Genomic DNA, 23712 nt, shown 5'->3' with positions numbered 1-23712 from the left:
AGTGATCGTGCCATTTTACATTCTCACCATGCGAGAGTTCCAGTTGCCAAAACTTGATAAGATCAATCTTTTTAATTTTGGATGTTCTAATAGGTATGCATGTAGTAGCATCTCACCATGGTTTTAGTTTGTTGGGTTGTTTTGGTTTTTTTCTAATGACTGATGATGTTGAGCATCTTCTCATGTGCTTATTTGCCATCTGTATATTTTCTTTGGTAAAGTATCTCTTCAACTCTATTGCCTTTTTTAAAAATTGGGTTGTTTCTTTTTTTTTCTTTTTTTTTAAATTTATTTATGATAGTCACAGAGAGAGAGAATGAGAGAGAGGCAGAGACAAAGGCAGAGGGAGAAGCAGGCTCCATGCACCGGGAACCCGACGTGGGATTCGATCTCGGGTCTCCAGGATCGTGCCCTGGGCCAAAGGCAGGCGCCAAACTGTTGCTCCACCCAGGGATCCCAATTGGGTTGTTTCTTATTGAGTTGTGAGAGTTTTTCATATATGTGGAATATATGTGGACATCAGTTCTTTGTTAGGTGGGTGGTTTGCAAATAATTTCTCCCAGTCTCAGCACTTTTCATTTTCCTAACAGCATCTTCCGAAGAGAAGGAAGTTCTTAATTTTGAGTCAGATTTATCAATTTTTTTCTTTTGTGGATTTTGCTTTTGATGTTGTACCTAAGAAATAATTTGCCTAACCCAAGGTCGCAAAAGTTTTCTATCCTACATTTTCTTGTAGTTTAAGGTTCTATATTTAGGTCTATTATTCATTTTGAGTTAATTTTTATATGTAGTACAAGGTATGGGTTGAATTTGATTTGTTTGTTTACCTATGTTCAGTTGTTCCACCATGGTTGGTTAGAAAGTCTCTCCTCTCTCCACCAAATTGCTTTTGCACTTATTTTTTTTTAAATTGTTCATATCTGCCCATTTTATTTTTGGAATCTGTCCTGTTCCGGTGAACTTTTTGTCTATATTGATGCCAATACACCAGTGTCTTGATTACTCTTTTTTTTTTTTTTTTTAAGATTCTATTTTTAAGTAATCTTTACACCCAGCATGGGGCTCAAACTTATAACCCCAAGATCAAGAGTCGCATGCTCCACCAACAGAGCCAGCCAGGCATCCCAATTACTCTTTTTATAACAAGTCTGGGTGTCAGGTTGTTTAAATCCTCCAGCTTTGCTTTTTTTAAAAGTTGTTGAGTATTCTGGATCCTTAGGAAATTTTAAGAGGAGCTTGTAATTTCTATAAAAAACAACAAAACACTTGCTGGGCTTTTTTTTTTTTTTTTTTTTAATTTATGATAGTCACACAGAGAGAGAGAGAAAGAGGCAGAGACATAGGCAGAGGGAGAAGCAGGCTCCATGCACCGACGTGGGATTTGATCCCGGGTCTCCAGGATCACGCCCTTGGGCCAAAGGCAGGCACCAAACCGCTGCGCCACCCAGGAATCCCCTTGCTGGGCTTTTGATAGGGATTGTGTCAAATCCATAAATTAATTTTGGGAAAATCAATATCTTAAAAGTATTGAGTCTTCTAATCCATGAATATGGTATACCTCTATTTATTTAGGCTTTTAAATTTTTCTCTCATCAACATTGTATAGTTTTCAATATGTGGGGATTACACACTTTTGTCAGATTTATCCCTAAGTATTTCGTAAGTTTTGGTGTTACTGTAAATAGGATTGTTTTGGTAGAATCCACTGTATTTTCCAAGAAGGAAAGACTTTAATATAGGGAGTTAAAGACTTTCACAACCATTTGACTGGGAGGAAAAATTCAGGAGGAACTGCTGTTATTGTTGATGAAATTAAAGTGCCGTGTTCTCAGCTGCCTGCTGCTTCAGTATGGCTTTAACTCATCTGGAAGCTGCTGTAAAGATGGAAAGTCCTGTCTGCTTACCTATGTGTCTGCTTGCAACGGTTTTCAGAGCATATTGAGTTCTGTCTTCCAAATCTCACATGAGTGTGCCTCACTTCAGCCCATCTAACCTAGAACACATGGAGAATGGGCTTCTGAGAAATGTAGTTCCAGACCCTTTCCTACAGTGCAGGGAAGACCAGGGGCCAGCAATGCTAGGCCAACAATCTGGCACAGGGGGCATTAATAGAGGTACACATAAGATGCCACACTCAGTTGTAGAGAAGTGACTTAGCAATACTGGGAAAAATAGGGGTGTTAGATGGTTGTAATTCAGTAAGATGTGATATCTGAGAAGGCACACAGGCTCTTTGACAGTGCTGGCAGTGATATATTTTCTGGGATGAGGAGGTGGCAAGGCCTGCTGTCGTGCTGCCTTGCCCAATGACAGGATGAGTGTAGACAACTGGAATATGTTTTAGGGGATAATGACCCCAGTGTGAGGGTATAGAAAGCCAGACCACACAGTGTTGGAAGGAACTGAGAATGCCTTAGGGGGATGCATTATGAGAGACTACAATGCCTAGAAGACTTGCTCTGTGCAGTTTGGGAAGGAAGGCTTAGGATCAGTGGGCAGAAAGCTACAAGGAGACCATTTCCAAGGCAATGCAAAGCACTTCTTGCACAGTTGGACTGAGATCGAACTGAAGGTTAGGAGGGAACACCTGGGTGGCTCAATGGGTTAAGCATCTGATTTCAGCTCAGGTCATGATCTCAGGGTCCTGAGATCAAGCCCTGTGTGGGGTTCTGTGCTCAGTGAGGAGTCTGCTTGTCTCTCTTCCTCTTCCTTCTGCTCCTCCCCCCACCCTCACCCCCACTTGGGTACATGCTCTCTCTCTTTAGTAAATAAATAAAATCTTGGACAGCCTGGTCGCTCAACGGTTTGGCGCCGCCTTCAGCCCAGGGCGAGATCCTGGAGATCCAGAATCGAGTCCCACGTCTGGCTCCCTGCATGGAGCCTGCTTCTCCCTCTGCCTATGTCTCTTTCTCTTTCTGTGTCTCTCATGAATAAATAAATAAAATCTTTAAGTAAGTAAGTAAGTAAATAAATAAATAAATAAGTAAGTAAATAAATAAATAAATAAATAAATAAAATCTTAAGGAAAAAAAAGGACAGTCAAGAGTTTCCTTTGTTCCAAATTGCTGGGCTGCCTAGCAAGAGTATATATAAGGTGTAAGAAGAGTGGTTTCAAAGTAGATGTTCCATAAGCTCATTGGTTACAACTTTTGCCACATGGAACTTCCAAAAGTGAAAACAAACCCTTTTAAATATGTTATTTTTAGTTTGAGTAATTCTAAATAAGTCTGTTCCATGTAGGTGTCTCAAAATACAGAAAGTGAGAAATTTGTGAGAAGCTTAGAGTCAAAGCCTAGGTGTGCAAAAATCTTACTGGTGTATTTCATTGATTCTGAAACTCACATTCTTTTACATGTTTGGCATCTCTGAAACCTGCATGCCCTTGATGATACTCTTCAATTATTGATGCTTAGATTTGCTCTCATCCAATTTTTTTTTTGCATGTACAGTTTTGACCCTAGCGATTCCTAATGTCATTTCAGTGGAGTTTCATACATATTTGGTATTCTATGAGTTGTTTAATTGCATTTTAATGTAACTTTGTAAAGATTATGCTGTAATTTGGCACTGAAACACAGATGGGAATAACAAGGCATAGGTTTGATAGTAATGAGGTTAGTATTTATTCTTGGAGAAATGATTACAATTCCATATTTTCTTGGAAAGAAACAACCACATGCATTATACCTGTGCTATTCAAAGTCAAGTCCAGGGACCAGCAGCTTGTTGGAAATGCAGAACTGTAGTTTACAACCCACAACTACTAAATAAAAACCTGCATTTTAACAGGATTCCCATTAAAGTTGGAGAAGCATTGCTTTATATAACTTCATATAGGAGATAACCCATATATAGAAGGAGCTGTGTTGGATTTTGTTGCTGAGATACAGAAGAATTGCCAATCCTGTGTCACCCGATGCATCTGAAGGCAGGAGACATCTCTATATCCCTCTAAATGAAAAATGCGTTTACCTTAATTTTTCCAGGTTTATGTTACCATTTTACCATTTTTTTCCCATGAGCCCCTCAGTTTTAGAATGATTTTTATGCCTCAGTGCTGTTTGGTTTTGTCTACTCATTTAATATCATGTGCAAATTACATTAGCATCTCATTAAATTCTCTCAGTCAGAACTAGCAAATGAAAAAAAATGTTAAGAACAGATCCAATACAGATATTTGTGGAGTACCCTAGTAGGTAATTTCCTCGGCCTGAATGGATATATTCCACTATGCTTTCTTTCTGTGTGCATTTTTAATTAAAACACTCTAAGTGGATACTTTGAGCACTTTGCTTGACTCTTTTCATGGCACTTTTAATTTTTTTCATCCCAGATACACATGTGGCATCACTAATCTTTAATTGGTTATAGTTCTCAACAGTTTGAGGTCTAGTTATTTTCTTAGTGTTTTATAAATTGCCAAGATAACCACTTGTCTTTTAAGGAAATGAATGTACAAGCCACATATATTAGATGTGCTTTGGAAAAGCTCCATATAAATCTTTGTTAGAGCTCTTAATGTGCAGAATTCACTGTCACAGGTGCCAGGGGCTTTATTTTCCGTGGTGACACTATCTCACTGATCCTTGGGAACCACATGTCGGAACTGGGGAGGACCCCGTGGGGGCATCTTCCTCTTCCTGCACATTCAGGAAACTGTTAAGACAGGTGTGGGTCCTGTTTCTGGAGAAGATCTGTGCCTTCTACCCTATTGGTTTCCTTCTTCTTCTTTTTTTAAAGATTTATTTATTTGTTCATGAGAGATACACAGAGGCAGAGACACAGGCAGAGGGAGAAGCAGGCTCCCAGTGGGGAGCCCGATGACAAGACTGGATCCCAGGACCCCAGGATCACAACCTGAGCCAAAGGCAGATGCTCAACCACTGAGCCACCCAAGTGCCCCTATTGGTTTCCTTCTAAAGTCTCACACAGGCGCACCTTATCGGCAGGACATAAAACACATCGCAGTCTCTAGTTCTGAGGGAAATAGGCCTGAGGGAGCTTGGAATTGGTGTTGTCTGAGCTGTTGCATATATCTACCACAGAGTCAATCAGTAACTAAACTAAAATTCTAAGAGAATTGTATGATGAATTACATGGTAGAAGAAGATTTTAAATACCCCTGTGTTACCATATTTATCATGTATCTAATGTACTTTAGACAAGGAACCTTGATTGATAAAACTATAATAATTTGAACATATTAGGGTGAATTGTAGATTCTAGAATATTTTTGGGAATGCATTTCTGGGAATGTCAGGAGTAAACAATTTCTAAAATTCCTTTTGACTCTTACATGACTTTCAGAAAGAACTATTTAAAAATGGTTTAAAATAGAAATCCTTGCAAAAAATTTTAAACAGACGAGTCCGTGTTGAAGCTTTTTTAAATGAAAATTTTAATTGAAATAATTATAGGCTCACATGCAGTTGTAAGAAATAACAGAGATTTCACATGCCCTCTATTCAATTTCCCCTGATCAGTAGTGTTTTGCAGATCAGTACTACAGTATCACAACCAAGATACTAACATTGATAGGACTCACTGATCTCAGTGAGATGCCCCAGTTTCACTTGTACTGATTTGTGTATATTGTGTTTAGTTGTCTGTAATTTTACCGCATGTAGGTTCATGTACTCACCACCATTGTGGAGATACAGAACAGTTCCATTATCACAGGGATCACTGATGTAACCACAGCCATGTTACTCTGCCTCACCTCCCTCGCAGCCCCTGACAACCACTGTAATTCCAGAAATATTAGATTATATTACAGTATGTAACCTTTGGGGTTGGCTTTTGTCACTTAGCATAATTCCCTGGAGACTCATCCAAGTTGTTGATGTATTAAGAGGTTTGTTTTTTTTTTTATAGTCTTGGTTTGCTTCTGGCATGTTTCACATGTTGGGTGGATCTGTTGTATCTGTTCACATCTGTCTGCCTCAGTTGTGTTGAGTTGGTTATGAACTGCTACCACACTACTGACCACAGAACATCAGGTATAGGTTTTGGGGGTTTTGTTTTGTTTTAGATTTATTTATCTTTTTTAGGGAGAGAACGTGCGCATGCGTGCATGCAGGAGGGGAGGGGCAGCAAGAGAGAGGGAGAGAGAGTCCCAAGCAGACTCTGTGCCTGGTGTAGACCCCAAACCTGGGGCTCAATCCCACAACCCTGACATTATGACCTGAGCTAAAACCAAGAGTTGGACCCTTAACTGACTGAACCACCCAGGCACCCCAGGAATAGATGTTGGTGCTATTTGATGGGCAGTTGACCAGACTGTAAAGAAAAAGAAGATGCTCTTTATTTCTAGAGACATTTTCCTGTCAAGATGAGCCCTGGCTGTTTATCTGAATTGAGGTTCTTAAATTATTTTTACTCCTGTCAGCATATTGGTGGTTACTGCTTTTAAGTATGAAATTGTCAGCTCTGCCTCTACTTGGTGTCTGAAGCATGATGGGCTTGGGCATATGAATTCAGGAACCATTGGTCATGATTCTAGTTGTGGGAAAAAGATGATAAGGTAGGAGATTTTAGTTGGTGGAAAGAAGTTAGTCTGTAACCTGGATTATCAGAGGCCATGAATTCACATGCCCAAGGTTCTGGTACTTTCAGAACACCAAAGAAGCTGTAAGTTTTCTTCAGAGTACCCCCAAAGTGCTGGTAAACATGGAAAGCAGAATATGAGGAACACAGGTATCTGCCCTCACAATGTTGTCTGGGTTGTGAGGGAAGGGATTTACAGCTATTTGAAAGAGTTTAAAAGGCCTAGGAAGGCAAGCAGCACTGATTTTGTTTGCTGCTGAATCCTCAGCCTCTAACACAGTGTGTGGCATCAAGTAGGCACTGAAAGAAAGAAAGAGAAAGAGAAGGAATGAAGGAATGAATAGGGTAGAAGGGAAGCTTTTAAGGAATAGGTGCCTCTTTTGGTGTGTTTGAAGGCTATTCCCTATAAGCCCAGAAGATTCTAATGGGGTTGTGTGTGTGGGGGGGGGGCTGTTTGCTTTGAGGGAGAGTGGAGGAGGGGAAGGAGGGGGATTTGCCCCCACTCTCCAGAATGAATAAAGCCCCAAACTCAGACTTTTCACAATCCCATCTCAGGGCCCCTCTGCTTACTCTGCCTGGCCAGTCAGTCCCCTCCAGATAGTTTTCTTCCTTTAGGTCTCTGACTGCCTCACAGAGACCTTCTGTGAACATTGCATAAAGTAGTCCAATCTTCCTTTCTCTCTTGGTCTTCTCTAGCCCCTTTCCCAGGTTTATGTTCTCCCCGACATCTATAATGAATCCCTGGCATTGTGTGTGTTTGTGTCTCCGATATGGAAAGTCAGCTTCCTGAGGGCAGAGCCTGTGTCTCATCCACTGTTGTACCCCAGTGCCTGGCACGTAATAGCAACTCAGTGTTGGTAAATGATTGAATTTAGTTGTTTGGAGGCTTTTCTTTAGAACATGTTCCTTGAAGGGAGGTTTTTCTTTAGAACACATGTTCCTTGGAGGGATTGGAAAGCATCTTTCACTCTGTAGTCATGTATTTTGGTGACATTTGCATGGAGGGCCTGATGTGTCCCTGGTATTTTGCTGGGTGCGTAAGAAGAGTAAGGTCAACTCACCTGCATTCAGAGAAGTCATAGGTAGCAAATGCAAATGTATTCAGCTCACTTTTCTACAGTGGGATGGGTGCTTTGAGGGAGGCACGTCAGACACCTCAGACCAGAAGCCGCAGCTCTCAGAATGTTGACACCTGAGAAGAGAGGTAGACTCTGATTGAAGGTGAGAATAAGAGATTTTGGAAGTGGTGGTCATTATTCAGTTGTGAGAAGATAGGTCCCAGTTAATCTGAAAAATGCAGTCATTCTAAGAAGAGCCCTACTATCTCCCTGACCTCACCCACCACTTCCTCCCTCTGCTCTAGTCTCCTTGCTGTTCCTCAGTTACACCATCTTATAATGCTGTGTCCCAGATACTCACGTCATCCCTTGCTTCAGTGGAATTCTTAGGCCACTGTGTCAGAGAGGCCTTTTCTAACCATCATATGTGAGACACTGTCTTCCCTGTCTGCCGTCTCCATCAGCTTACCCCACCTTGTTCTCTCCAGGGCACTTGCTGCCACTTGAAGTGTATATTTTATACATATAGTTGGGTTACATATCTTGTTGCTTTCTCCCCCACTGGAATATAAGCCCCCTGAGAGCTGGGTCTTGGTTTTCTTTCTGCTGTATCCCCAAGTGCTTAGAAAAGTGACAGCTTGTGTTAGGCACTCGTCAATGTCTGCTAAAGGAATGGATCTGTTCCTGGGCATCCTGGTAGAGGAGAGGTGAAACATAGATGAGCCCCAAACCAATCTGTTTCCCAGAGCTCTGTTCAAAGCCACTGTGTTGTGGAGAAGTCCTTCTGTGGGTCTGATACTGCCAGTGACTGATAGCAGCAGATTCCCCGGGGGCCAAACGACCACCATGGCCATGGTGGTGGGATGTCTAGAGGAAGGCATATTTCCTAGGAATTGGCATTGAAGTAGATGAGTATTGAGCCAGGACTTAACAGTAGGGTAAGGTGTGATGGGACTGCAAAAAGGAGGAAGATTTTTTTTTGTCAGATATATAGAATGGATGAGAAAAGTATGGAAGTTAGAACTGTACTGGGAATGACCGTGAATGTGAGCTCTAGGGAGGTGTCCAGATGGCACAGCTCTTAACTTGGCCTATGTGGTCTTAGACACTTGGAGCCTTTGAATGTGTGATGTGGCGGTTTTTACGAATGTTAGCACAATTGCTCTTCAGTGTTCTGAACTTGTGAGCAGGGCAGGAGTCCTGCTCTGCCTCAGCTCAGGTGAATATTGAATATTTTTCTCTTTATTCAAGTAACTGCCTTTCAAAAAAAAAAAGTTACGTCTCCTTTCAATTCATGATTATTATTATTATTTTTTAAAGGAAACACTGTTGTATTTTCTTCACCTTAGACATTCTTAAAAGTAGTTTTGGCTTTTTACTATTCTAGATTTATTCTGGATTATAATGTTTGTACTTGTATCTGTGTGGTTTGAGATGGGGGAGACTGTGAATTATTTTTTCTGCTTTCAGACTTAGAAGCAGTTGATGGTTAAGTGGGACCCATCTAGTCACCTGGCACTTGTATTTGCTGGATGGAAGATTTGATTTTTGAGGTATAAATACCTTTTAAAGTATAGGCTTATACACAAGCATTTAGAGCAGTGATTCTCTCCCCACAGATTCCTCTGTAGTTGATTTGAGGAGCTAGCCCAATAATGGTTTTGATTTTTTTTAATTTTGTTTTATTTTGCAACAATCTTGAACTTACAGAAAAGTTGCAAGTATGATGAAAACAGCAACACATTGCCTGAATCACTTACCTGCTTCCCTTTCCCCTAGACTTTAGTGTATTTCTAAAAACCAAGAACATTCTCCCATATAAACACAATGCAACAATCAAAATAAAAACATTGATACATTGCTTCAATTGAATCTTCAGCCCCTACTCAGCTTTGAGGCTTAGCCGGGTAATGGCCTTTACAGCAAAAGAATCACACTTTGCATTTAGTTATTATGTCTTGATAGTCTCCTTCTGTTTCCTCGAGGTTCAGTGATCCTGAAACTTCTGAAGATTGCAGACCCATTATTTGGTAAAATGCCTCTCAGTTTGAGGTTCTCCGATATTTCCTCATGATAATATTCAGGTTATACATATTTGAAAGGAATATCATAGAAGAGATTCTGTATTCTCAGAGCATCTATCTAATCAAGTAACTCACAATTTCAGTTTATCCCATTAGAATGATGTTTGTGTGTTTTACTTAATTAAGGTAAAGCCTCTGCCAGGCTTCTCCTTCATGTAATTATTCTCTTCTCCTTTCTAATAAGTATTTTTATGGGGAGGTACTTTAAAGCTATGTGAATATTCCATTTCTTTTACTTTTAACATTCATTTACTTATTTCTATCTAGATGGACTCCTGTTTTCCTATTTTATACAATGGCTTATTTCTTACCATCACTATTTTTATGCGCATACTGCCCCAGGTATAGCTTGTCGGAACCCTTCAAATTGGTCCCTGCAATCATTTGACACACCCCATCCATCATTTGTTGAATATTTCCTTGTTTTTTGGCAACAATCATTCCACTTTATTTTGTACTTTATTTGCCTTAGCTCCAAATGAGCTCTTTTAAAAAAGAACCTAGTTCTTTTTAAGAATGGTATTTAGAAGCCACATTCTGGGTACTAGGTGTGTTCATTGCTTTTGGGCGTTTCTTATTCCCAAGCCCTCTCAGTAACAGAACTAGGTGAGTGAGTGAGTGAGAGTGTGTGTGTGTTTGTGCGCGCATGTGCACATGTATTTGCATACACGAAGGAATATACACACATAGGGCCTCACAAAAATTACATCTATGTTTATTGTTAAGCCTGTCTGTATATATTAAGACCATAAGTTGATGCCAATAACTAATTCTGATCCAACTCCACAGTTGGTCTTTTGAGCTTTTTCCCTTTCCATTTTGGTAACTACTTTTTCAACAGTGAGAAACCTGGTTGTCATCATCATTAACATATTTATTGATGGATCACTCACCCTGTATGTAACATCACCTTCCCTGTGTGGATGCCCTCTTCGCCCTCTTGGGCTCTGGGCTCAGCATGGGAATATTTTAAAGCCCCCCAGTGTTGCTAATGTGCAGCTGAGACAGAGCACAGCTAAATTAAAAAGGAAGGTGAACTCTACTTTTTCATTCATTATTAAGTAAATAGCAGGCTTTTAAATCAAGTTTGGTTTGGGAAAATAAATTCTTCCTAAGGAAGTGAAATCTAAAGAGAAAACTCAATTCTACCAATATAAGCAGTAAAAGATCAGGGTGAAAGCACAGCCTGTCTCCTGGAAAGCTTTGAAAAATATTTATTTTGGAAATAAATCCACTTGTAGTGAACATGAATTTCAGTCCCTTTCCCTGAATTACCTGTTTATAGGAAAAAATACTTGAAAAGGTTAGTTGTTTTTAAGAATGTGTTTCATTAAAGTCTAACTTTGCTTTTTTTTTTTTTTACATTGCGTTTTTAAAATAAACTTTTTAGAATGGATACAGAAAGAAATTGCAACTCACTGCTTTTTAAGGCATTGAATATTTAAACAGATTTTCAGACTGGTTTCTCTTTTTCTGTAGTCCATTGGACTTTAAAATACAGGAACCATGTTACAGTAACTGGGTCATGAGGAATCCCATCTTCTTCCACTTGAAGCCAGAGGAAGCAAGAGGCTCTGGGAGCCAAATGCAACAGGATCTCTGGCCAGCCTACCTTAGATGGTCAACATCCATCTTGCCAATTTTCATAAAGCCATGTTCTTAAAGTAGTGCACTGCTACAAGTGGATTTTCACCAAGAGCTTCACACTGAGACCGAGGTATACATAATCTGACTCGAAAGAAATCCAGCATTCAACATCAGGGAATTACAATAAAATCTCTTTCTTGATCATATTTGTAAAGTTTTCATTGAAGTTACCTTTGGGGTGTGAATTGTGCACAGTAGGCTTTTGTGTATTTATGCTAGAGGCACAAAAGAAGAAAGGCCAATTTTCATGAGTATGGATAGAACCGCAGAAAGTTTGACATGTATGTAAAATACCTATTTTTTTGTATAGTTCTTGTTTTCTATAAATGAAGCATTTATTACCTAGGCGTGAGAGCCAGACTCAGTGTTGTTCCTCAGTTCTTTGTATAAGTTGAGTAGTTACCACTACCCAGATTTGAGCTCTTTAGAAACTCTCTTTTTGATTTTTGCCATGTTGGCAAACATTTACGTTTTTCTTTAATTTGTCTGACTTTTACCTTAGCATTTTTCTAGATGGTATTTGTGAAGCCATGAGTGTAATGTGTTGAATCACCTAAAATCACAAGTATTTGTCCAGTATTTTGGGAAACTGAGAACTAGGTCTCTAAATCTGCTAGCTCTTAATCTTAAATTCAGTTAGTGTGGCATCTGGGTTGCCCATCTTGAACTTTGAGCAACAGCAGTAGTTTTGCAATACATGTTTCCCATTTGATACATAGAGAGTGAAAGTTGGCAGCTTTCAGGGCACCTGAGTGGCTCAGTCAGTGAAGCGTCTGCCTTTGGCTTATGTCATGATCCCAAGGTCCTGGGATTGAGCCCTGGGTTTGGCACCCTGCTCAGTGGGGTGTCTCCTTCTCCCTCTCCCTCTGTCCAGTTCCGCAGCTTGTGCTTTTTTTTTTTCTTTCTTTCTCTCAGATAAATAAAATCTTTAGGGGGAAAAAAAAAAGAAAGTTGGCAGCTTTCTACCTACATTTTATTTGAATATGTATTATATAATATGTTATACAATGTATTAGAATAAATCTTACATTCTCAGGTTACTTTTCAGATGTGAGGCATCATTACATTATCTTAATTTCTTAAGATTCAGCACATTTCTTCAAGTAGAATGTTCAGTATTGTGTATCATTTTTGCTATAATTGAGAGGAGCAAAACCTGCAGGAAGATGCAACTGTGAACTCACTCAGTGAGGAATAATACATGGATTTATAGGACGCTTGGGACCTACCTTAAAAACACAAGTAGAAAACATGTAAAACATAGAGTATTAATAATGTAGAAGAAAAATAAGGAATATAGAACATAGAGTTTTCTGTTAACCACACTGGAGATATCATGGGAAAATACCTAATTTGTGATAAATATCTGTGTATCATAATCGATTTAATATATCTTATATTGTTTGTGAGGAATATTGCCTATCAGAAAATTCACTCCTTAATTTTTTCTTTGATGTATTAATGCTGTATGTTTTATATGTTTTCTACATGTGTTTTTAAGACCAGGTACTGAGTGTTCTATAAATCCATGGAATCCAGGAATATCCCCAGAAGCCAACCAGATATTGTCATATATTCAAATCAGGGTTTTTGCTGAGTACATTTGTGTGTGTTCGTTTAGGAAGATATTATAAAGCTCACATTAATGGGCTTCTTTGAAACCAAACTGTCAAAGTTTGCAAAAGGCATAATAAGCCAAAATGTGGGGATAACTAAATGTGCTGAGTTTTATGCATCCTCTTAGTTTAAGTAAAATACCATGTTCTGCTCAGTCACAGAGATGGAATGTTTGCACACCATCTACAAGCATTTCATTTGCTACACAAATAGACTGTGAATATAGATGTTAACCTTTTGGTGTGACATTACTTTAACAGAGAGAAGGAGCAAGAAAGGGAAGAACAGTTAATGGAAGACAAGAAAAGGAAGAAAGAGGATAAAAAGAAAAAAGAAGCCACTCAGAAGGTGAGTTTAATCACTTAAGTCTGCTTTTACATCCACCAAACATCTAGAATAACTAACTGCCTTGGGTTGGATACCTGACAGACAGTTCAGTAATACTGCTTATGTAGTTTACTTGCTAATTTTAAGATCTGAAAGTGGGAGAAAGTTGAAGACCTATGTTTGTTTCCCAAAAGTAGATATTCAGAAATGCTGTAGCTGGTTTAATGTGAACAACAGTAAACATTATCAAGAAAGGCAAGAGAGTCACCAACACTTTAGTTCTTGTCCAGTTTCTGTATTTGTATCATAATTAACCTCCATTTTTAGAGGTCAGCTTATAAAACAACTTCAAGACTTGTTAAGTTCACCCCCACATTCTCCTTTTGGTCGCCCTACAGCACTATCATTTATTTGTAAGAATCTGCTTAGAGTTTTGGGGGAAATAACATGGCTTTGAGGTGCTTGCTTAGGGGAGAAGAGATGCTAAAAGAAAAAAGACTCACCACTATCAACTGACAAGTCTTAATTGATGCACTTGACCTCAGCGCTGTCTGAGCAGACTGGTAGCCCCACCCCTTTCCCTTCAGTGTGTGTCCCTCTGCCCTCTCCCTGGTGTGAACTTATTCTCCACCCCCACCCTCACCCCATTCTTCAGCATTGCCTGACTTGGACTCTGGCTCAGCAGGGGTGTTTTGGTGCCTTTGGGGGAGGTAAAGTGATTTGCCTCCAGTTCTGTTACCATTGCCTAGCAGACTGGGAAAACAGTACCTTGCTGTGAGGCAGGTTTGAGGGTTGCTGCTATAGTGCCAGGTTGTTGAAGCTGAGTTTAGGGAGATAGAAACTGTTACAAGGTTAAGAGGGAACTCAAGACTTAGAAGAGACTCAAGGCAGGCAATCAGATGCAAACCAGTGTAAGATATAAGGGACACCACAAGTATTCCCAGCATTATTGGATATAACATATATTCCCATATGTCAGTTTTCTGAATTTTTGAAATAGATCATTTATGAGTGCCTGGAGAAAAAAACAATACTGGAAATAGTTTTCTGAATTGGATTGCATATGACCCTGACACATTAAGCATATAAAATTTTATCTTTTCTTCAAGACTTAATTAAAAGAAATACTCATTTTTGTTTGGTAAAGTAATAAAATAGACTGCTGTGCATGCTCATTAAGATGTCTGCTTTTAACTGAGTTTCTGTTTCTATTAATAGTGGTATGCTCACCATCATATCCTCATGCTATCAGGGTACCTGCTTCTAATGTGTTGCTTCTAATCTGAGCTTGTTAGAATTGTCTAAAATGTCAGTAAAGAGTCTGAATAAAGATGTCAGATAACAATCCAGAGGCTTTTTTCATACCTGCTTTGGAGACACAGCCTCATTCCACATAAGCAGGTCCACCAGCAATAAGGTGTCAGGGCATTGCCCCTCTGCATACTGATCTTCCAGCAGGAGTGACAGAGAGTGAACCGCAGTGAAGGCTTTCTTGCCTTTAGGGCATTCACATGTCATCAACTAAATTGGTATAAAAATTGGATTTTACAGTCTGTGGGAATGAATGGTTAATAGACAAGACACTGGTGAGCTTGAGCAAAGGCTGGTAACAAGAAGATACCAAGTCAAGTGGTTATTTTAGCCAATATATGGTCTGTCTTCATTCTTCAACTGGAAAATATCTGTATCTGGAAGGAAGTAATAAATTACGCATCGCTTTTGTTGTGGATCCCACTATAATAGAAAAATGATTTAAAATGCAAGATAGTGCAGGTTTATTCAAGAATGAATTTGGATGATTTATGCAAAGAATATCATTCATACAGCTGGACAATCTCCCCCATGTACTTGCATCTACATTAAGAAACGGTTTAGAAGTTATGACAAAGAGGAAAATCCCCATAAATAAAATTTCAAATGGTTAATTATGAACAATACAATTCAATCATTTTTGTTTAAAAAGGTTCTAGATTGGCTGACACAGGATCTAGGACAACACATGGCCTTGGATATTGTTGTATCATACTGAACCGTTGTGTAATTCCAGAATTAAATTCTGATTTAGCAGTTTTAAGGAAGGGCACAAAGCTTACCACGTGATTGTCTTAGTGGCTACCAACCTTATTGTAAAGACAGCGCCTCAACTAGGAGGCATAAAATGTGCTATGATGCAAAGAATTGTAGAGAATGTGCCAGAGGTTCTATTATGTGGTCATTCATTCATTCATTCGATCAGCACCATTTATACAGTGCTTCCACATCCTTCTCACTGCTTACCCTGTTGCTTTACAATCATCTCTTCATGTCTGTCTTCCTGTTAGACTGACCATAAGTTTCTCAAGGTTTTACTCATATTTGTATTTCTAGGAAGTTAGGGCAGTGCCCGGTACATAAGAGTCACTCAAAAACTGTTTGTTTAATAAATCAGTGGTCAAGATAAGTGCTGGCAATGTAATTTCTTGAAGAATGGACTTTTATTTAAAAGTAAATTATTTCAACATAGACATTAAACTTGAGCTTTTCTTATGAGCAGTTTGCTCTTTCTAGAACCATCACTGAGTAAACTGTATTAGATTTCCATTCATAAGAAAGGTGTCAAGGAAGGATTCCATTCACATTCATTAAGCTGATGCTGCTAAAGGATCATTGTTCAGTGTTGGCAGAACACATGCTTTGATCATCCAGTTTTTCACCGTCTGGAGGACAGCTCTTTTAACAGAACCCACATTGTAAGACACATTTGACATTATTTGGGTTTGTCGCCTTACAGCTGGGGAAGGCATTGACTTCCTATATAGCTGATCTTCAAAATGGCATTCTAAGAAATACTTATAATGTCATAAAATTTAAATTGCTTTAAGGAATTGATACATGGATACAAATCAGTTCATTCTTGGTTAAATGGAGTTTTAGAAAAATTGCACAGTAGACTTGAGCTCGCTAACAGTACATAGAAACACATTTATTTTAAAGTGCTGTCTACTACAAATCCAATAGAGTAAAATTAGCTTGTTTTTTAATGCAAGAATATAAGGAACACTCCAGGAGGTCATAAAAGTAGGGCATCGAATTCAGATTTCATGTCTGGCATTAGTGTGCTGGAATACACCGTGAAGCAGGTTGATGAACTATAAGACATATCTTCCAAAGATGAGCATGTTTTCATGAGCACCCAAGTGGTAACTTGGTATCATTATCAGCCACAAATAACCAAACATCTTTTCTATTACAAAAATCAGAGAACCATTAAAAATGCCTTATAAGATTAACATTTGGGAAAAGAGTCAAAATCACGATCTCAATAATAGTAATAATGAAAATAATACAAGCCTATTAGAATTCTGGCACGTTTCCTTTTGGATGTTTTTCTTATACATGGCGTCTTGTCATTTTTTAATATTATAGGGCATGTATAATTAGGTGCCCTCCTTTGTTTTCCTCTCTTAATAGCAGAAGCAGTTTTCCATGCGGCTCCTAATGATCATTTCTAAACTCTCTAAAAACCCATTATTATATTCAGCCTATCCAACCTTTTAGGTTAATCACTTCTATAGCTGTTTTAGTTACTATATAAAATATTTTCAACAAAGCAATCTTTATTTGTTTAGAATTTACATGTTTCACTCATTGCTGTATTTCATACTGTTTTGCATGAACTTTGATTAAAAACAACAAACTTTTTTTTTGAACATTGGCATTGGATATCCAGTGTAATCCTTATAACAACCCTTTGTACCAAGATACTATTATTACTAATCTCCATTCAACAGATAAATAGAAAACTGAGATCACACAGCCAGGAAGTGGCATGGCTTGGTTTTCTTTTTTTTAATTAATTAATTAATTAATTAATTTATTTATTTATTTATTTATTTATTTATTTATGATAGAGAGAGAGGCAGAGACACAGGCAGAGGGAGAAGCAGGCTCCATGCACCGGGAGCCTGATGTGGGATTCGATTCTGGGTCTCCAGGATCGCGCCCTGGGCCAAAGGCAGGTGCCAAACCACTGCGCCATCCAGGGATCCCATGGCTTGGTTTTCAATCCTGCCTTTCTGCCATGGCCTCTGATACCTCTGGTGATGGGTCCCTGAACTTTGCTTTCTAGATTTGAGATTGAGTGTTTGAGTTCATACTCAGAGGGTGATCTTTTTTGTCTCTGGCTAATTTAGTTTCGAGGTTCCATCCATTTGCCTTTCTCTAGTCATAGCATCAAAATGACAAACAGCATTCCTGATACAAGCACTTTATCATTTAATGAGAGTGAAATGCTTTTTGTTTTAATTTTTAATATCCTTCATAATGGTGGTCATGTTAGACGTATGGCCATTATCTTTATAGAAGGATGTCTGAACGGACTCTCAGCTTTTTTTCTGGATCTGAATTATGCCTGTGTCTGACAGCTTGAATTACTTACGTCATTAGAATTAAAGTAGGCTTATAATACCAAACTAGAAAGCAAATCTCATTTATGTCTCTTATTTTTCAGGTCACGGAACAAAAAACCAAAGGTAAGGTTTTTTTTTTTTCAACCTTGTGTGTTTAGATTTTACACTTTTGCTGACTCAGCCTCCAATCCACTTGATTAGTGAGAGTGAGTACAAAGTAATTAAGATGGTGGTTTGCAGCCACTAAAGAGCAATAATGACAAATTAAAAGTACATCTAGTAGTGTTTCTAGTTGGCCTTAAATTTTTTAGGAGGCAAAAGAGATTAGAAAAAGTAATACCTTGTTTTGAAAGTATGTGGGTCATGATTTTGAACTGAACCTTTTCAAAACAATAACAAAAAACACTAGCACCTAATTTACAGATGGGAACTGCGGAGGATTGTTAACTATCTTGATCCATGACATATGTTGAGTCTGAAAGGGAGTGTTATGTCTAGGATGGTCTCGTGGTCTTCTGAGCTAGAGCTTGGAATATGCTTTTTCAAAAAATAATTTATTTTAACTCTGTTACAAAAAAGTAATGTGCTGTAAACAGGTGTCCTTTGGGTAATCCCCAACCTAATGGTCTTTGTGTTTTTCAGATCTCTCTCTCTCTCTCATTTTGTTTTTTATTTTTGTTTTAAGATTTTATTTATTCCTTCATGAGAGACAGAAAGAGAGAGGCAGGCACATAGAGGGAGAAGCAGGCTCCCCACGGGAAGCCTGATGTGGGCCTCAATCCCAGGACCACAAGATCACGACCTGAGCCAAAGGCAAATGCTCAGCCATTGAGCCACCCAGGTGCCCGAGATCTCTCTCTCTTCTGTTCAGATTTTGATTATGCAGTCTTGTCTGGTGATGGTCACACTTTTGGTTGGTTCCCCTTCAGAATGGTAGGCTTCATTCCTTGAGACCAATATTCTAGCTCCTATCCTTGCCCACTTAAATACGTGGTTCACAACGAGGGTATATATTAAAATTATTTGCATAGACTTGTCAGAATATACAAGCATGGACCTCTTCCTAAACATTCATGGTCTCAGGCCACAGTCCTGGCACTTGTATTTTGAAAACATCTACAGGTGACCCCAGGACATGTCCCAGGTTGAGTACCACTGCCCCTGATGAAAGGAATCACAGGACTGTGATAACTTGGAGGAAGGTCTGGGCAGATGAATGGATAGGCCAAGATGTGATGGGAGGTCCTCTAATGATTGGTTTTTTTCTTGTTTTTGTTTTCTTTTGTTGGACCACCAGGCGAAAGTGTGCCATACAGTGATGGAAAACTAATAAAGACCGTGCTAGTTTTTAAGGAAACTTAGTTCTGGAAAGCAAATTCTCAGATGACCAGACATTACTGTAATATATTACTAATCAAAAGGCATTTCAAGGGAGAATGTAGTCTGGGACCTTGTAGTGATTTATAAAAAACTGATAAAAACTATTTTTAGTGATAATTATCTTAATTAGTTAGAAAGAATAGTGTTCTCCCCTTGTACATTCAGCTAGTACCAACCCAGAAGTGGGCTTTTATTTGGAAGTATCTTTATAAATTACATGTTTGAAATAGAAGTTATACTTATCATAAAAATAGAGTTATTGATAGTAGTACAGTGTCCATATTTTCTAAACCAACATACTATCTAGGAAAGGATTTGGGCACATAGTATTTATATTTATAGGACTTTTTTGATTTATCAGGACAGTAGATGAGAAAATAGGCATTTTCCTGGAAAATCTAGGCTCTGTGGTTGTTGAAACATGGTGGTTAGGTTCTTGGGCCTGGCCACAACTCTAATGTTCATGAGGCCAAGTATCAACTGAGCTATGGAAACAAGCTGTTTTGTATGGTAAGTGGTGTTTCTATTGGAAGATCAAAAATCCATTAAGGCATTCTTTCTTAGATTGTGTGTGTATGTGTTAGATCTTTTCTCAGAAATGCTTTCCTCTGCCAAAATCTTAAAAATCAAACTTTCTTTTCTACTTATTATTTTCTTTCCAAATAGGATTTTTCTCTCACCTACCATAAAATGAAATATACCCTACAGTTTCCAAACTGTTCCCACCCCACTTCCCCATCAAAAATTAAAGTAAAATAACCCTAAAGTGAGCTAAGAGCTTGTTTCAGGTCTCCTAAGGAATTTACTTGGTAGAACCAGGGAGAAAATAGAAGTAAAAATAAAAATTATCCAGAGGGATGCCTGGGTGGCTTAGTGGTTGAGTGGCTGCCTTTAACTCAGGGTGTGATCCCAGGGTCCTGGGATCGAGTCCTACATCAGGCTCCCTGTGGGGAGCCTGCTTCTCCCTCTGCCTGTGTCTCTGCCTCTGTCTGTCTCTCATGAATAAATAAAACCTTTAAAAAAAATTTTTTTTTCTGGAGCATGAGACCATAAGTAGAGGGAGAGGAAAAATGAGACAGGAAAGAATACAAAAGGATTTCAAGTGGAGGTTATATGAAGATAGAGCCTAGCGCTGGGCCTGACCTTTCTGGGTTTTGTCTCACTTTACAGCCACATTTTTATCTTTGTTCCCAAGAACCAGTCTGAGGATTCCCAAGTCGCATTCTTCTCTTCTCTTAGCTGATGTTTCTTGGTCCTGTTCCTCTTCCCAAAGATGGTGCCCTCCTTAGGCAGTCTCCATAACTCTAAATCTGCCCCTTTTCCCAGTAGACCCTATAAGAAAAAAGACTTGTTTGATGTCAAGTTGTTGGATGTACAGTGAACTGAAGATTTGTCCATATTTCAGAGAAAAAGTAGATTCATTGTATGTTCTGTCTTTATCTTCCATTATTTAAAAACAGAATTCTGGAGAATAGGATAAGATTTCAAGTGGAGGTGCTGTGAAGACATGGCCTAGAGATGGGCCTGCTGTCCAGTAGCAGACAATACAAAGCACTTAAGGTAGAAGCTGATGTCCCCCTTTGTTGAATATTGGACTTAGAATAGAAAGAGTCTCTGGGATTGATGTAATAGACCAGATACAAGAGGGATGGAGGATAAGGTGAGGACTAAAAGGGGCACCTGGGTGGCTCAGTCAGTTAAGCATCCAACTCTTGATCTCAGCTCAGGTCTGGATCTCTGGATCTCAGGGTCTTGAGTTCAAGCCCTGCATTGGGCTCCTCACTGGGCATGGAGCCTACTTTAAAAAAAAAAAAAGATTAGGACTAAAAAGATAGATGGTGTAACGGAGGGGGTTGTACATAGCAATTTTACCTTGTTAAAAAGCTGTTAGGGTCATGGTTGGCTTAGCGTGTAGTTATCAGTATGAAATGACTGATTTATAAAAACTAACATGACTTGGGGCATCTGGGTGGCTCAGTCAGTTAAGCATCTGTCTCTTGGTTTGGCTCAGGTCATAACCTGCTTAGGGTCATGAGATTGAGCCGTGTTGGGCTCTATGCTCAGCACAGAGTCTGCTTGAGATTCTCTCTCTCCCTCTTTCTCTGTCCCTCTCCCACTTGTGTGCACACTCTCTCTCCCTTTCTTTCTCTAAAATGAATAAATAAAATCTTTAAAAACAAAACAAAACAAAACAAACCACTGACATGACCTTAAGCACCTTTAGTAGAAATAGAGTGTCTAGGAAGGGATTTGCAGTTCCTATAACAGGCACCGCACTGAGGAAAGAGAGATCTACTTCTGTGGAGCCTGTGGGGTCTGGGCCTGATTGGCCAATGAATTTGGAGCTGCATCATATTTGGAAGGGTTAAACATGTGGAGCTGCTTAACCCCTAGTGGAACAATTGCCACCTGAGGAAGCTCAGGTAACTAACACTTAGCAGTCTCTTGGTAAATGTCTGTCAGGTGTTTTGTTCAGTGAGACTTATTCTGATAGTGAAACTACTGATGGTGAGAGTCAAAGACAACAGGGAAAAGCTTTCAGCTTAGTAGATTAAAATTTTTAGTTACTGTCATCCACAGCAGCAATTCATGACCTTTACCACACATGGGACACAGCTGAAGGACAGCACCTTCCCATCAGCATACCTGGGGTGATGGACTGTTATGGTACATTGACCACAACTCTGTCTTCTGAGTCTACTCCAGAAGGCATATTTAGTGTGTGTCTTGGTGGTTGGGATAGTCTCGAGTGTACTCTGAAAGACTTGAGGTGGGTTCTCCCCACCCCAAGTAAGTAATTTACAAAGTAAACTACTTATAGTATGTCACACCATGTAGAAACACGTGAATATTCTAACATTGACAGGAGCCATTTGTTCAGAGTTGGAGCTGGCTACGTCTAGAGAGTGAATGAATGTGAGGTATAAGACATATGGTTCAGATAGATGGGCACAGAATAGTCCAGGTGGGAGGTAATGAGGACTTGAACCTGGTTAGGAGCAGTGGTGGTAGAGAGGAGGAAGGAAGGCATCAGAGAGATGCTTTGGCTCAGTGGAATGTAACGATGATCAGATAATGATGTGCAAGGAGAGAACAAAGTCTAAGATACCTTCCAGATTTCCTACTTGAGAATCTGGTTGGGTGATAACTCTATTCCTTGAGCTAGGAGATAATGGGGAGATGGGGAAAAGGAAGGGTAAAGGGAAGTTTGAGGGTAAAGGGAAGAAGAGAAAGAGATCTGAGGTGGAGGTAGGGATTTGGGAAATGCACACAATTGTTAAAGTTTCAATATGGGGGAATTTGTACTCAAGTACCTTAAATGTGAGAATAGTATAGGCCTCACCTTCTCTTTCTTTCTTTGTTTTCTTCTTTCTTTCTTTTCTTTTTTTAATTTTTATTTATTTATGATAGAGAGAGAGAGAGAGAGAGAGAGAGGCAGAGACACAGGCAGAGGGAGAAGCAGGCTCCATGCACCGGGAGCCCGACATGGGATTCGATCCCGGGTCTCCAGGATCGCGCCCTGGGCCAAAGGCAGGCGCTAAACCGTTGCACCACCCAGGGATCCCATTCTTTCTTTCTTTTTTTTTTTTTTTTTTTTAAGACACAACTTATGACCGAATTCAGCTGGCCATCTTACAAACCTGATTAGGGAATTGCCAGCTACAACGTTCTGGGCAAATCTGATTCCCCTCCTGTTTTCATACTGCCCGCGAGCTAGGAATATTTTTTTTTTACATTTTTTTCAATGGTTAGAAAAAATATAAAAGAACAATAATTTCAGACAGTGAAAATAATATGAAATTTATATTTTAGTGCAATAAGTGAAGTTGTATGTAACACAGCCACACTTACTCATTTATACATTGTCTGTGGCTGCTTTTGCCTACATGTGAACAGTTGAGTCATCACAACAAAGACCATATGGCCGGCAAAGCCTAAAATATTTACTGTCTGGCCCATTACAGAAAAGTTTGCTGACCCCTGACCAAGAAGAGGATGAGAACCCACAACGGAAGAAAGAGGTAGAGAGCTGGCTGGTGTGGGTCTCATCAGCTCTCACAAACACAGAGGGAGGAAATGGCCAATAGTGTCAGAAGTTGCAGACAAGTCAAAGAAGTTGTTCATCGAATGTTCATTAGATTGACAATAATGGGGCAGCCCGGGTGGCTCAGCGGTTTATCGCCGCCTGCGGTCCAGGGCGTGACCCTGGAGACCCGGGATCGAGTCCCACATTGGGTTCTCCGCATGGTGCCTGCTTCACCCTCCGCCTGTGTCTCTGCACCTCTCTCTCTTTCTGTATAAAAATAAAAAATAAAAAAAAAATAGATTGGCAATAATGATCACTAGTTGTTGAATGAGGAGAGAGGTTTCCAGGGAGATGTTCAGGGCAGATGCCAGGGTGCGTTGAGTTTGAGGAGTGAGTAGAAGGTAAAGAAATGGAGACAGTGCTTAAAGGGTACTGAGAGTTCTTAAGTGTGTGGGGTCCACTCTCTGTGTGTCAGTCCTTGAGAGTTTTTGTATTGCATTGTAACTGATAAGCATTCACCCAGAGATTTTCAGTTGAAAATAATGTCTTTTTAGGGCTTGTATGTATTTTATTGAAATTTTTCAGGAATAGAGGCAATTCAGAAGTTCAGTTAGTGATGAGAATAACAGTAATAATAG

General features: G+C 39.4%; 1 protein-coding gene across 12 annotated transcripts in view; it reads left to right on the top strand.

Annotated features, from left to right (window-relative positions):
• The window catches only part of TNRC6B (trinucleotide repeat containing adaptor 6B), a 243618-nt gene that overhangs the window by 168956 nt on the left and 50950 nt on the right, over window positions 1-23712 (top strand). For all 12 annotated transcript variants that reach the window (XM_038550487.1, XM_038550483.1, XM_038550481.1 and 9 more), the window contains 2 exons: window positions 13213-13300; window positions 17769-17790. In XM_038550487.1, coding sequence (XP_038406415.1) covers window positions 13213-13300; window positions 17769-17790 — 110 coding nt within the window. The remainder of the gene's footprint in view (window positions 1-13212; window positions 13301-17768; window positions 17791-23712) is intronic.

This window comes from Canis lupus, chromosome 10 (assembly GCF_011100685.1).
Source record: "Canis lupus familiaris isolate Mischka breed German Shepherd chromosome 10, alternate assembly UU_Cfam_GSD_1.0, whole genome shotgun sequence".
NCBI lineage: Eukaryota > Metazoa > Chordata > Mammalia > Carnivora > Canidae > Canis > Canis lupus.
Note: the sequence above shows the minus strand (reverse complement) of the source record. Positions and strands in the feature narration are given on the sequence as shown.